Below are 17,057 nucleotides of genomic sequence, written 5' to 3'. Positions count from 1 at the left end.
TCAAGACTCCCCAACCATTTCGTGAGTGTTGAAATTCGCGATCGTGAAGCGCAGTACTGAACAGCATGTGCACGTCACTTCCATATCAGGATCAGAATCATTATTTTTGTGCGTCTTTAAATTCGCAAATAGCACCCAACTCATGAAATTTGCGCACACAAAAACCTTGTGAAATACTGAACGTACACAGTATACCACATCACGTTGTACCTGGTATGTGCTCTGAGTAAATACTTTTGAGCAGCAAAAATGATACTGTAAAACACAATATTTTCGCGGCATTAAATTTTTTGCAAATTGCAGCCGATGGCCTTTTTCGCAGCATGAAATTTTTGCAAATTGTCTATAATGTGTATAGTGTAGACAAGAACTTTCACATGCACTTAATTTCGCAAATCTTGGCTTTCGCAAAATTCACGGAATTAAAATACACACAAACATTCCTCATTTTAGAGTACTTTACACAGCTGAATGATTAGCTCCAGGAGGATGCCCTTGGTAAACTCAGAAGACAGATGTCACATTGATCAAATGTTAAGTGCTAGCTAATTATACTAGTAGGTCGACATGAACTTATGATGTGTCTCAATGTAACACATAAGGCACGGTCAGACTGGCAAAAGATCAAGAAGTTTTAAGATTGCGAATTCTGTGTGATCTTTGGCCGTCCGTTCACACTGGCAGCCAAACTTCTCGATCTTTATGTCGAGAAGTTTGGGTCACTAGTGCATGTGTGAAAGCAAGAAGAAAGTGTACACAGTCCGATGGCCTGTGATTGTGATGTAACAATGAACACCTGTACATTACAATAGCCCTTCGCTTCTTAGGCACTGCCCGAAAACAGGTGGTGGAATGGTCACGTGACAAAAGATTGCAAAGTTTCAGTTTCTGGCATTCACACTGGCAAAAGATCGAGAAGTTTGGCGGGGGTGGGGAAATATCCCTAGTATGAGTGGGAAGTTTCGTTGGAAATTTCATGAGAAGTTTTGCGGTCACACTGGCAAAATTTTGAGATCTTAGAGATCGTGATCGCAATCTTAACTTCTTGATCTTTCGCCAATGTGACCACAGCTATAGTGAATTTGACCAAAAAAAAAAAAAACTTAATGAGTTTTAGCTTTACTATGTACATGTACAATGCATAATCATGTAACAAAATATACACACGGAAGGACAGGTGACTTCACATACATATATATTGTAAATCATTCATCCTTGGTAGAAGCATTGGTTGAGATTATAGTACAGCACCATATCATATGAAAATTTGCTATTGCACTCTGTCAACACTTTCAAGTTTTACTAAAGGTACTGTTTACCACTGGGAGCAGTGATTTCAAAAATATTCGAGCTATCACATTTGATGCATATGTGTGGGTCAGTTGTATCACAAAACACCCTAACATATAAAAACTGTGCATTAAAGCCTAAAATATAAGGAGATATCACTATTTTTCTCACTAATGCATAACTGTACACAGTTTTGTCTAGACACAATTTTATTATAACTACTGTTCACATTTTGTGTATTTAACAATACATGTACTTAACATTGATGATACTGATAACTTTTTTACAATGGTTGTTTCTATCCTTCACATTTTAGAACTATTTTGAAGCACTAAGGAAGAGTTTTTGTTTCATCTGCAAATGGTAAACAATGCCTTTAGAACAGGGTATGGTAAAGTACAATACATTGTGTACACGCTGAACCTAGCAATAACATCTACTACTATAATACTCGAAGTTGTTGTTGTTGTCGCGGCCTTATGTATTTCCTGTTTTATTCCGGCGTTGCTGGTTTCTCTATCTCCACCCGAGCCGTCGGCTCCGAGCAGCTGCGACCGGTGCCGTCGGCCGCAGGAGAGTATCCTGCATCGAATGGCGCGGGTTTCGTCCCCGCTCCGCCTCCGTGTCGACGTCGAGGACGAAAAAGAAAAAATTAATTAGATAGATGCATAATGCATTTTTGTGCGTGACGAAAGAGCCGAGCGTTTTAATATTCACCAATCCTGCGCTGGACTCCTGCTTTCTCGACCGTCCATCTTTTAGCTTGCTGAAACAGTGGGGATACTAAAGATAATGGATGCAGCGAAATCTCTGACATCTTCCGGCGGACGCGCACGCACACACACACACACAATGTACCTCACAGAACTCTACACACTCTGCACTGTGTGTAGAGTTCTGTGATGTACCTTTGCCTCCGCCTGTTACGTGTATGTATTGACGATGGTTACACGATCGAAGCACTACATCTGCGTGCGCGTGACATGGACTACAAGGGCATTTACGTACAGTTCGCCATTGGCGTCCCCAAATGAAAACAACGAACGTTGTTATTTAATTGTATTTTACACAACTGTACTATGCAGCTCAGGTACGTCATTTAGTTTGCTCGCCGTTTGCTCTCAAATCGGGTATCATTGTACGCAGACTGTGTAGGACGGCTAAATATATTTGCCGATCGTGCCCTTCCATATCAGATTACACGCGCAGCTATGTCCATTCGTCTACTGCAGAGCTAGCTGCTGTAAACATACATATTCATAAGATGAGCGGACGTAGGGGAAAACCTCGCTTTGACGACCGCCTATTTTTAAAATTACAAGTGGAAATAAAATGTGTGGTTCTATGGTCTATCAAACCAAGTTTTGGTGATAAATAAAAAAGAGGGAGCAAATGAAGACGAATATAATTATATTCTTCTTAATTCTCCCATAACATGGGAAAATATTGGACAAAAAAAAAAAACGATTTCATGAGACGTCCAGTACTTTACTCCCACAGGTGCCTATTAAACCTGATGACTATGATCTCCCCCTCCCCAAATAACAATGATGATAATATGATAATTATAATAATAATAACAATAATAAGAGCAAATTGTAGGCCTAATATTAATTATGATAATGTACAGTCTGAAGCAGATGAACAGATGGTTCTATGATATATCAAGCCAAGATTTGGTGACTAAAAACAAAGAGGGAGTAAATAAAGACGAACATATTTTATTTTTCTCTCATGACGTGGGGAAAAGAAATACAAAAAAAAAAACAAAAAAACGAGGCCTTGAGACCAGCCCGTGAGTGCCTGCATGGATGCAAGAGCAGGGGGTACTTGATATCAAAGTCATAGTGTTAATATCTCCCCGTTTCGACGGGAACGATCTGTGGGCAGAAATTTCGGGGAATCTCATTTGCGTTTTTGGTAATTTTCCCTGAATGTTTTTGTTTTTTGCCCTGCGGAGGTGGAAATGTGTGTGTGCGTGGGGGGGGGGGGGGGAGGAGTGAGGGAAAACAAGACAACTGTTTGACTTCAACGGGTGCAAATAACCCCTCGAAACTCAAGTTCTATAATAAAAGCAAGTAGTGGCGGGAATGATCCCTACCAATGGACCGGATAGCCGGGCACATACTACAAAAATGGAATATTAAATTTCTGGGAAGGGCGGTCATTTAGAAGACAGCACAATTAACGAAAGAATGAGAAAACTTTTCTTTTTATTTCTTCAATAAACATGTGCAAAATCGTACGATGAGAAAAAAATAAAACCCCTCAGACCCGTGGATTTCCACGGGTGCTGCTAGTGTATCAATAGTGTAACATGTGTTCAGTCCATAGTCAAATGCCAGTCAGCAAATTGGATGAACATGAGCATGAGATGGGGGATCACTTGTTGTGTTCAACCATGGACAGAACATTCAAGGATGTTCTGCCCGTGGGAGAAAATTTTTGGAGGAGCAAATGGCTAGTGATACCAAACAATGGAACAATGATAATTTTTGATAGTGAAATCAACGAAAACATTCCTTTTTAATAAGCAATTCAATGTTCAAAAATAGTAAGAGACCAATACTAGCAATTTGTGATGCATGTCAGTATGTGATTTAGAATTTAAAGCAGTGTGTACTATAACAATTGGGTTTGCAAATTCGGGGTTTATTGCATGCATTAAGGGAAACAGCTGCAGTATGCACACTGACGTCTTGGTGGAGATGATGCAAAAATGGCCATCCCAAAATATTCTTGTTGAAGGTACAAAGTGTATATGTATGCATTCTCAAAGAACTGAAACAAACCCACCTACAGTACTAAACAAATTATTACATTTTCTAACCCATCCCCATGAACAGATAGTCAAGGGGCCTAAGCTTTCAATCCGAGCAGAATCTTCATGTCAGAGGCAAAATACTATGTACATTTAACTTTACTTTTTTATGTTCTAAGGTGAGAGTTTAATGTTTTCCTAAAATATTCTGGGAGATCATACATTGTATTAAAGTCCCTCAATACCATTCAAACCCTTGGGACTGAACATGCTATCTGTTCTTCTTGCCTGTAATCATCTACATGCACATATATACAGAACCTGTTGTATTATTTCTACACTGTACATGTGTATGATGAACACATTTCGCCCATTTCGCACAACCAAAAACGACCATGAAAATAAAAGCATGGGAAGCTGGTTTTATGTACCACTATGTAATGTCTTCATTCTGCGGAATTAAAAACACTCATTCATTTTACTCGGCTGAGCCCGAAAAATTACTCGCGCAAAAATATCCACTTTTACAGTATAGGATTTAATTTCCTATATTGCCATGAAATTCTTGCACAATTGTTAACCATTAAACATCCACAATGTACATACAATGCCACAAAACATATGTACGAATTGTACAGCAGTACGGCCGGCTCGAGCCAATTTTCAGAATGTCTGGCTTACATTCAAGGCAGATCAGCGGTTCTAATTAATGTGATTACCCAGCCACTCTGCACTGTGCCTAAACAAAGGCCACTCACGCACCTACACGGAGTGACTAACAGCCTTTGTCAAGGCACAGGGCTATGATTTTCTTGTCTTGGCACACCCACGAGACACTTGAATCATGGCCTATAGGGGACTGAATGTTGAACGCAGTCATGACACTCCCGTTTCATATCCTTACATCTACTGGTAAGGATACCAACTTCCCTGTCTACACCGTAAGCTTACCATACATCCTGTAAAAGATCACATAGTGCTATGTACATGAAGCATTGATTTCTACAATGCACAAATGCACACATGAAGACAGAATTGTAGGGTTGAGTACAGTAGACTTTTCTATTCTTTTCACCGACTACAGAGTAGGCATAGAATGTTGGGCAACTAGGAATACATGAACAGAAAGTGCAATTGTGTACGATCAATCAGGATCAGCACTAGATATTTTATGTGAGGTGTTTCACAATATTTTTTTCTTTAATAGTATGATATGTAATAAATTGTATTAATGCACATAGCATTGACAACCCCCTCCCCCCCCCCCAAAAAAAAAAGATGTTTAACTCCATTTAATAATCATAGTTTATAATATTAATTATAATACTCTGCATTGATATAACCTTGTGATTCCCTTCTGTATACCTTACATGCCACTTTAGTAGTAGTCTCTATTGGGGAATATACAGCGTAACTCATAAATTATCTTTGAACATTATTTTCATCCCTCTTTTTTTTTTCCCAAGGATTTTTACCGAACTTTTCAGAGACTGACAACTTTCATGAAATGGTGCCCAGAGGAAACGGTGAATAAGAGAATGATCAAGTATTACAAGAGGGGCATCAAAACTGAACTTAACCCGTTGAGGACGGGCTGATTTTGCTACAACACGCATTTCCCATAGACACCTGCCCGAGTATACTCGCGACTCGTCCTCAACGGGTTAATATGAAATGAAATGAAATGAAATATAATGAAATGAAGAACCTTGACAGCTCCAAGTACCACAGTCCCTGGACTTTTACCTGGTTGGCCTATAAGGAGTCAGATTCCCCTCAACCTCCCCCCCCCCCCACCCCTCCCATGCAAAAAGAGGTGGCATCCACTCACCTGACGTTCTGTGTGGGATTCCACCTCTCAGAGGGCAACTCGCCGCTCTGTTCATCAGCCACCGGTGGATGCAGGATGGATATACACACGTCACCGCTGGTCTGCATGCATCAAAGGGGAGGACAAAAATAACAACAAACATTAATCAAATAAACGTTGTGATGAGAAAAATATGTTTCATCGTTATCAGAAATCTGCAAAAAAAAAAAAAAGGGGGGGGGAATGGGGACAGAAAGAGGAAATTTCAATTTCAGAGTCAAAATACAAAAAGTAAAATGTGTGTCAACACAGAGCAAGCCTTGAAAATATAATCTAACAGCAATCAGGGAACCACGAGTCCAACCATTGATTAACCTCGTTACACAACTGTAATGCTAACTTTGTACATTGTGGCACTGTACATCATGTCACACACCACTTTGTCAGCTGTCTTTCATTGAATTGACCTCAATATATCTGCTTGCAAATCTCAGTATAAAAGTTAACTGTGAAAATGACTTGACACTTTAAAGCAAACTGTAGAAAACAAATATATCAACCTTTGATGTACACATAATGGAATACACATTTCAATGGAGGAATTTTGTTGTTGATGACAAGTAAAAAAGCATCAATATTTCACAACTTTGGGGTAGGCAAGCATTGGGCAATTTAATTTTAAAACCCACTGGTCTTCAAACCATCGTAATTTTTCATTGTATGCCTGGACAACAACAAAAACAGCAGCAGCAGCAAATACAATGTAGATATTGTTGAGCATTATAACTTCACAGACCGACATCAGGGATGCCAAGTTCAAAAAAATGTTATGAGTGAGATTTTCATGACTCGGCATCTCGGCATGCGAATGTACACGCGAGCGAGGGTGCGGGAGGGGTTTTCCCCCCTGTGGCCTCCCACGGTAGGGAGCTTTTTCAATTTTTAGCTCTTAATGGTGCGATCAGATGCGTACTTAAGTGACTATTTTTTACTTATTTTGAAAGACAAAAGGGAAATATACCTTCATTTGCAACTATCACTTTAATCTTTTGAGCTACACTCATTATTATAGGCCCAAGTTGCAGACTTGGCCCGATGCGTGAGAAAAATGGGTGTCATGCGTGAGATCGTGAGATTGCCCCTAAATGCGTGAGACTTGGTAGCTCTGCCTACAGTATATGTGTAAAGCCTAATATCAAAGCAGTGGAGTGGGGAATGCAGGCACACAATGTTCACTTACTTGTACAGTGTACTGTAAGCATACATGTATGTCACAAGAATATCCTGTTCCGAGTCTGGACATCTGAGAACATGCAAGAGCCATTTGCTATCCTCACTTAGTTTCATAGCTCAACTACTATCTAAGATATTTTAAAGTAACATCACTAACCACTACTATAACTGGTAGTACAATTGTAAATAGTAATGCCCCTATAAACTCTACAGCTTCATTGTAATACTATCAAGGATGATAATCAAATACCAAAGACAACAGTACTGTATACCACAATGTAAAAGTTGTACCACACTTGACTGACATGATGAACCTGAGTGACTACAGTGTACATTCTAATTTCAACATCACAAGGTCAAAAAAAGTCCATTACTGGGTTGAGTAGCATGCCCACTGGGCAATACCACACAGATCTTCAGTCATAAACATGTTATGTCAGCTGCAGTTGTGTACTGTAGGAGTTGTAAACATGTAGCCTAATCAGGGAGGGTTTCCACCTCCCTGATGTAATTGTAATAGAGACTGATTACTGTATTTGAGTTACCCTGGGACATGAAAAAGTGCTGTGGGGATATTGTCAAAACCAAATTACAGTATGCAAACACTTTGTGCCACCTACATGTAGAACACCTGAATTTGGCGGGGTGAACATACTGCAGAACACCACAATTTGTGAAATACACAACTTTTTGTGCCACTGTGCATTGTGCACAGCACGTTGCCTTGTGCATGGTACACTGTGCACATCACACTGGCACTTGCTGGTGTGCCAAACCGTGTCTAATGAAAGCTTTGCATTATTACACACAATTGAGGTCACAATAAATGAGAAGCCAGCAGAGTCACCCCACCAGGGCTCACACTCACTCCCCCGATCCCATCATTTCTTGGACTCCATAGTACTGATTACTCACTGAGGTTTTTACACACTTCAGCATGAATCATCGCTCTCTCGATGGGCAAATTGAGTTTGTCTTCCCACGGCAGCGCTCGGGGTAATCTTCAGCGCATGCTACGTGCTGTTTTCATTTGAACCGAATATACAATGTAGTGGGGCACACAAGTACTGGTGTATAGTGTAGTGCTTAATGATGACATACATGTACTGTACATAAATGTATAGGGAAAAGAAGAAGAAACTAAGAAGAAGAAGAAAAAAACCATCCCTTATCATGGGGGGGGGGGGGGGGGGGGAATGGTTGTCAAAAGATTGAATGTAACACAGCATTACAGCTCAAGTAGTACATATTGTAATACACAATACAAAAACTGCAATTAATATCATAACATTCAAATTATGGTCACACTGCAACAGTAACAAGCATACTACATACACGTTGTATATAAAACCGTACACCCACCCCTGCGCTACACATGTAAGTTTATCTACTGTTTAGTCAGTTATATAGGAAGTAAAAGGATTGAAAATTTCCATTCTTGTTGAATTTCAAACAAGATTTCGCATATCACTGTACACTTTGTACACACACTTTTCAAGTGTAAGTACACTATATCAATGTACAAATGTACATATGATCTGCCTCTGATACCCAAATCCTGTACTTCCAAACAAACTTTGGTAGATACTGGTAATGTGATACTTGCATTGAAAAGAGACTATTAATGCAACTTCACTGGAAATTTCACTCAAAAGAACACACTAGTTTGTAATCAGGCAGACAGAAATTAAAAGCAGAAACAGGCTGGTTAAAAATAGAACTGCTGTTTGTCACTGGCATATGCCTATAATTAACTTAGAACTACATTGTCAGCACTGTTAGGATTTATTATCCATGAGAATCGAGAACGAGAGTGGATGCATACGTGCCTCAAACACAGCTGACTGACACCCGGAAGGAAAATGTTATTTAAGTTCTGTGCAAGTGTTTATTTCTAAAGTTTGTCCATGATGAGTTATGCACGTTCACACAATGTTCCTACACTTTAAGATTACCGGTACCGGTAGCTCAAAGTTTCAATCTATGATAATTAGCTTGTAATCTAGCCCCTTACATGCAATTAAGAGTTAGTATTAAATCTTAAAGATTAGTTGATGATTAGTACCACAAGACCTCTTATTACAGTTTATGCTCTGCTAAAGGAGACCCCACTCATAGTTTAGCATCGTGTGGACACGAAAATCAATGAACTCGAAAGTTAGCGTGACCTCTCCATTAAGCCCATCCCCCCCAAGGTTCTGAGTCAACCTCCAGAGCATGCTGTGCACTGCTGTATCTTTGTGCATCCTGATTATCGCATTTAACTAGTATTGCATGTTAGTATTTCTTGCAATTCTATGGTTGAATCATTGAGTGGGACTCTCACTCTAAAAACGTGTCACTCTTGACCCACACTTACAGTACCGTAATATCTTGTACCATACTTACAGTACAAAAACAACATGTGGATAACAATACAGAGCTGTACATCATCTAAAATATAAGGGCAAACCCTACAGTATGGGTCCATCAATGGCTTACTACTGTACGAGTGTGTGTCAGTAAACGATGTACAATTTGTACACCATTCTATGTTTATTTTCACTGATTTCTTGATATCATTTCACTGAAAAAAGAATCTTCCAAATAACAGGATAAGTGTGATGAACTTTTTTTGACCTGGAAAATGTAATCTGAATAGTGAATGTTGTATTCCATGGAAACAAATATTTTATTAAATTGACCCGATGCACTGTACACTATAGATGAAATAAGAATCCGACTCCAGAGCACTGCAACTTATGGCGGCCATAACTGGGGGCTTCCAAAGAAGAAGAAAAGCACTTTCAATGGGTTATGCAATGAGCCAGGTGCATTACTATGACAGTGAACAAATTATCTCTTGTTAAAGCATACAGCGTATTTGAAGTCCCCAGTTAGAAATTATCATAAAAAACAATGCCCAAACCACATTGGTCCATACATACCCCAACTACAATGTAAAAGTAGGAGTTACTGTATTAGGACACGACAGGGTAACACGCTCTACACAGAGCAACATACTGTAAAGTACATTGTACACTGTACCATTCCATCCTGTTGCAATTATTATGCTTGAAAGTTGTGTACATGGTGGCTTTGTATTCCTCTTGTACATTGTACATCTTAAATTTTTTTGATGGTACCTGCCATCCTCAGAACTCATACTTCAGACTGATGATCTTAATTGTCTGAAAACATCATGGAGTTCTGTCTGGTTCACACACTGACGCGGATATTTCTTGTATGCCCCTACAACTAACTGTTAACATGCAGGCCTAATTGATATAACAGTGTACAGTGGTGTGTGATTTACTGTATATAATTTATAAACATCTAGGTCCACATTGTAGGGCCTATACAATTTGCTGACCTACAAATGTACTTTGTAGAAACAAAAATGGGATGCTGAAATATATTTCAGAGAATATCATGGAATATCATAGCATCAAGTTGCTTACTCCATGAGATAAATACATATGTACTATTGGGGCATAGCCCCTAAATGCTGTAAAAAAAGCAATGTTTGCGTGCATTTTAATTTCGCGAATTTGCCGTGAGCCATGATTCGCGAAATTAAAATGCACAAAAAGGCTCTTGTCTACACTACAGTATGCATTGAATGCCAGAGGCACTTCGCGAAAATTTCATGCCGTGAAAAAGGTTGTCGGCTCCAATTCGTGAAAATTTCATGCCGCTAAAATATGTTTTACAGTACATTGTACATGTACTGTGCATTGTATATTGTACCTATAAGTTGTACCAAGTACAAGACCTACGCCCTACACATTCCACATGTACATGTACATGTACAATGTGCATATAAGCTGCTAGATGTGAGTTTCCAGAATTGCTGTTTGTACTTACAATGTACTGTATACGCTATAATTTTCGCGTACATAAATTTTCGCGAATTGCCGCTGTCACACATTTTCGCGATGGTTAAATTCGCGATTGAGGGACCAGAGAAAATATGAAGTGGCAAAGAAAGTGAATTTTCAACTTACTAGCAAATAAGAATGATACTAGTTATACACTGCATGAAAAAAACTCACCAAACGCTGCGAACTAGTAAGTTAGAATTCAACATTTTTGAAGTGGTTAAGTCCATCCCGCTAGATTTCTGACGAGTGGTCCCCTTGCGATAATGGATTGGCTCTCTACAGTATTCGTAAAGTAGACGTGGACGTGTGTAAACAAGCTTAGCCAGTATGATCTGTTCGGTAAGCCGTGACATGGTATACTAGTACTGAAATGTTCGTATCATCAAGGCAAGGGATTCATTTTGGAAGGTAATATTTTCGCGTGTTGTTAATTTCGCGAATAGCTCCCGATTCGCGAAATTCGCGAAAATAAAACCCCCGCGAAATATATAGCGTATACAGTATTGTACTAGCAGCACCCGTGGAAATCCACGGGTCTGAGGGCCTTTATTTCTTTTTTCTCATATACGATTTTGCACATTTTTATTGATGAAATAAAAAGAAAAGTTTTCTCATTCTTTCATTAAATTGTGCTCTCTTCTACCCAGGACCACCCTTCCCAGAAATTTAATATTACATTTGTAGTACGTGCCCAGCGATCCAGTCCATTGGTTGGGATCTTCCCGCCACGTGCTTTTATTATAAAACTTGAGTTTCGAGGGGTTATCTGCACCCGTTGAATTCCAACGGTTGTCTTGTTGTCCCTCACCCACCCCCACCTCCCCCACACACACACATTTCCATCCCCGCAGAACAAAAAACAAAAACAAACATTCAGGGAAAAATTACCAAAGACGCTTATGAAATTCCCTGAAAGTTCTGCCCACAGATTCTTCCCGTCAAAACGGGGAGATACCCTTGACACTATGACTTTGATATTAATTACCCCCTGCTCTTGCCTCCATGCAGGCACACGAGGGAAAGCTGCTAGCTGTGAGTTTCCAGAGCTGCTCTTATGGGTACCTACAATGAATGTATGCCAACTGGGTCCTACAATGACCTTCTGAAGTCATGCACAGTGTGTAAAAAAAGAAGAAGAAAAAAGGCTGTTGTGTAGCCAGATTCAACCATGTTCTGTTTGCTCAAAGTGCATTCAAACTGTAAACAAAATTGTAATCAACAATACAGCAAAGCTACAGTGTGTATAAAATGTCATTGTTGTCTGCAACCAATATTCTTTCATACTTATTCCACTTTTAGTAGTAGGACTTCACATAAAAAGGTGGCAAATTGACAGTATTTCTACACGGAGCATGCTATTCAAGTGTAGCTGTGTGTACCATAAAGGAAAGTCCTCTTAAATTTCTTAGGGTGCGTTTATAAGATTTTTCTTTTGGCCAGAAACAGTGTTTTGAAACACTGTTTCTGGTCAAACAGTGATTCTAGCAAGAAAAAAATTCTTATAAACGCTCGCCGTGATTTGAAACAGTGTTTTGAAACACTGTTTGTAAACGCACAAAATAGTGCGTTTACAAACAGTGTTTCTGTAGAATCAGTGTTTCAAAAATCTTATAAACGCAACCGCGATCGCAAACACTGTTTATGTGACGTCACAATGCCTTGCGCGCACCCTGTTTGACCTTTTGCCGAGGAAAAACTGCGCAGAGTGAGTTGCGCAATGGCACAGTCTGAGCGAGAGCCCAAACACGCTCGGAGAAAAAATCTTATAAACGCTCTCCTGACGAAAGTGTGATTTGAAACAGTGTTTCAAAACTGTGAATCTAGGTCCGCAAAATCTTATAAACGCACCCTTAATCTGTCATACATGTACCGAGCATACACTTGTACATGTACACTGTACCCAATTTACAGAGCTCTACACTATGGGTTTATAGTATTAAACTGTACTATAGGACCCTACAGTGTACGTAACATGTACAAATGTAGGCCTACACTTGTACATACTACAATGTGTATCATACTATTACTACACACAAATGACATTAGCTTGCTTGGCATCCCATTTGTGTCAACTTTTACATATGGCAATCATTGGCATGGTATAATAAAGCACACATAATGCAGCTGTGACCTCAGTTTGCTGCAAATATTAACCCCCCCCCCCCAAAAAAAAAAAAAGAGACTGTACAATAGGACCGACAACGTGTACATGTACTGTGTACACCTGACCAAACAATGTACAGTACAGGTACAATATGTACAAGCTGTATGTGTACCAGTACAAGGTATGTACTGGAGTTTCCCCTATCAATCATGTGGTACAGTGTACAAAAACAGCTGTACATTTGTGTGGGACACTGTATAGTAGATTTCAGCCATAGGGAATTTCCCAAAGTTACCCCCACAACGTACACCTGTACTACAGTTCTCTGGCATACTGTACATTGTACATGTACATGTAGTCACATAACAAATGTACACTACACAAACACAGTACAGCTGCATGTACAGTATACACAAATTTGTACGTAATGGAGCAAACATTGTAAATGATCCTAAGTATGGAGGAAATGTGAGGCCCTCGTACTGTACTCACTAAAAGAAGAGAAAAGAAAAGAAATTTTGTAATTCTCTGCTTAAAGGTACTGTTTACCAGATTGGGAGCAGCGTTTTAACAATGAGTTAACACATTTGATGCATACATATATACAGTGTATGTGTAGATCAGTTGTATCACAAAAATCCTACCATACAACAATTTTGCAATAAAGCCTAAAATATAACGAGATATCACCATTTTTTGAAGGATTCTGTATCATTTTGGGAAGGAGGGCCTACTTGTGTAAACAAAAGGAATTCAAGCTGCATGGTATGTGGTGTGCGTACATTTGTATTTGCACCAAGTGCATTCTTAAGGCGCAACAAGAAGCTAAAGGTAGAGACACCAAAAAGTATTCTTTAAATTGGGAAATATGGCCACAAACATTGTACTATACGAGTATGCTATGCGTGCAATGTATATGGGTGGAAAGATACGCTGCTTGGCGGAGGTCTGCACTCTCTGAGTGATTTTTGTTTTTTTTTAATGAATACAAAAACAACAGCAAACAAACAGGTAGACTTGCTCTTTTGCATCAAACTATTTTGTTCTAGTAATAATAAATACAAGTAAAGACTTTTGGAGGACGGCATTCCCAAGTACACTGTACAATGTACATACACTCCAGTAATTGTACGCATACATTGTACAGAAATGTACACCCTGTACATGTACAACGAAACGTATCACATTACTGTAAAACATGATATATTCGCGGCATGAAATTTTCGCGAATTAGAGTCGACAGCCTTTTTCGTGGCATGAAATTTTCGCGAATTGCTACTGGCATTCAATGCATGTAGTGTAGACAAAAGCTTTTGCGTGCATTTTAATTTTGCGAATTTTGGCGCTCACGAAATTTGCGAAATTAAAATGCATGCGAAAATTCCTCGTTTTACAGTACTCACCACACACTATGTACATTGTACATGTACGTACGCTACATTTTTATGGTTTTGTGTTTTGTATGTAGTACAGGTATGTTGTATAGGCCTACACTGTACAAAAACTATATTTAGGTTGACCTAGTGTGACAATATCAGTACTTCATCTAATTTGCATGTCGCTGTAACAAACAGCACAGATCCATTAAAACACCCCCCCCCCCCAAAAAAAAAAAAAAATCAAAATTGAATAACTTCATCATTACATGAATATATTCAAATTTGTTTCAACTGTTCAATTTGTTTCAACTTAGACTGATATCAATCTTCAGTACTTTAATATCATAGTCAACTTAAACAAGGAGTAAAATCGCACATCAAGTGCATGGTTACTGTAGCTATAATTTGACTATGATTGATTACTGCCATAATGTATTAATCTTGTGATCGACAGTTTAGAAGTTTAAGTGTAGAGTCCACAGTAAGCCTGTTGTGATTATGACATATCCACATGACAGAATGTTTTATAGAAATTCAAAATGATCCTAAAGAGGACTGTATACCAACTTGATGCTTATACATGTACAGTGTACAAAATTGTACATACCCACTTGGCCATGCTGAAACTGTACCATACAGAAGGCAATATCGGCACTTGAGTGCATGTGATTGCCACAGTAAAGTCTTCAATCTCATTCTTTTAAAAATGCAACTTCTCTGGCAGGCCAGGAAAATTTAACCTACAATTGTATGTAGTATTTTGGAACATAATGTATTGACGCTGAGCCAAAACTGAAGAAGTACTTATGGATCCTTGCCAAATCTGTGATGTGCAGCTAAAAGCTTTAGCGTGCAGGTTGATGGAGCATACGGTAGCAAGACAGCCATAATCTTAAAGGGCATGGATAGTTTTGGGGCACTAGAGGCTCATTTGGGTCTAGAACAAGAACTAGAGTGTATATACTGGCAATTTGTCATCTCTAGGATGGAGATGGGGTTTGTGATAATAATACTTTGTATTCTTAAATACTTACCACCAGTGCCAAGCAATATCATGCACATATTATCCAGGGTGATTTGATTGATTGATTCATCTATTTATTTGAAATGTTAAGTTTGTTTTTCTTTGCATGAGTGCTCATATCAAAACAACCAAAACAAAGAAAGAAAGAAAGAAAGAAAGAAAGAAAGAAAGAAGAATATCTACAGAGATGCACAAGGTTGATGTGACAAGTGACAAAAAAGCTGTCAAGTTGTTTCTTATGCAGATAATCTATCATGTGTACGGAGTCAGGAAAAATGTTTGCGTTATGATAAATTACAGATCTCATGTCATTGCCGCATCATATAATGCCTACTAACTATTGAATATCAAATTACTGTTTTGCACCCTAAATTCTCGTTGCCTGAAGATGTTTTGAAGTTGTTTTCTTGAAGTAACATAATGCACAGTTGGTATTTTTCATTTTGGCTTTTCTCTATTAATCAGAGGTCAACTGTTTTGTGCAAAGATGTACAAATTTATCTCGTTTCTAGACTGCAAAGGTACGTTGTACTTTGCAAAAACAAGGATTTAGACTGTGTGTATACTTCCATGTGGTTTATTTAAAACTGAATTGACTTGGGTTCAGGTATCTGCGTCTTGTGATATCAGTATAAAAAAAAATACCCCAATGTAAAACCCTCTTTTCTTTCATGATAATGTCAGATGGAACACACAGGCCTGAATTCATGAAGGTGGTACAATCTTGTCCATGGTTTAAACCATGGACAAAGACCATAGTCTTTCATGGGACGCCAAGTGTCGCATGGCCTATTTCGTTATGAAGTCAGTCATTTTGTTATGAAATGTTCTAATTTTGTTACGAAATGACTGATTTCGTAACGAAATAGTCCATGCACCACTTGGCGCCCAATAAAAAAATACAGTCTTTGTCCATGATTTAAACCATGGACAAGATTGTACCACCTTTGTGAATTCGGCCAATGGGTGTATATACACTAGATATCACAGTTCTAAGTGTACCATACCAGGGGCAGATCCAGGAATTCCGTAAAGAGGGGACGCCTTTACAAAACTAAAGGGGGGGGGGGGTGCACGCATCCCACTACCAATTTTTTTCTTTTCATTTACAGTATTTTGTTTTCACAAAAAATAAAGGGGGGGGGGGGGGGGGGGGGAGGCTACGCCCAGTGCACCCCTGCCTGGATCCGCCACTGCATACTGTAGTGTACATGTACAACATACATGTATCAACACACATATTATGAACATGTACACAGTCATGCACACTTGAAATACTGGTACATAGTGTTTATACATTTGTACATTGCGTTTGTGTATTGTGAGAACACAAACACACATACAATGTGGGAACATCACCTGCATGTATACCATAGTGGGTTTATACAACTTTTGTATGATGTGTGATGTATGTAAATGACAATATATTCCCTTTATATTTGTGTGGTACTGTGTGTGTGTGTGTGTGTGTGTGTGTGTGTGTGTGTGTTTACGTTTATATACAAATGTACTCATGGTTGATGTGACTACTGTACAATGTACTATTCATGATAAAGTAATTGATTAGATTACAAATTCTATGAGCATTGATAG

At 38.9% G+C, this 17,057-nt stretch overlaps 1 protein-coding gene across 1 annotated transcript in view; it reads right to left on the bottom strand.

Moving 5' to 3' along the window:
- LOC139721204 (ubiquitin-conjugating enzyme E2 R1-like) overlaps positions 1-17,057 on the bottom strand; it is a 28,570-nt gene that overhangs the window by 6,346 nt on the left and 5,167 nt on the right. Inside the window, exon 3 of the mRNA XM_071632531.1 lies at positions 5,883-5,983. Coding sequence (XP_071488632.1) covers positions 5,883-5,983 — 101 coding nt within the window. The remainder of the gene's footprint in view (positions 1-5,882; positions 5,984-17,057) is intronic.

Source organism: Diadema antillarum, unplaced genomic scaffold, assembly GCF_040938485.1.
Source record: "Diadema antillarum isolate AM-2024a unplaced genomic scaffold, OU_Dant_1.0 scf00000140, whole genome shotgun sequence".
Taxonomy (NCBI): Eukaryota; Metazoa; Echinodermata; class Echinoidea; order Diadematoida; family Diadematidae; genus Diadema; species Diadema antillarum.
Note: the sequence above shows the minus strand (reverse complement) of the source record. Positions and strands in the feature narration are given on the sequence as shown.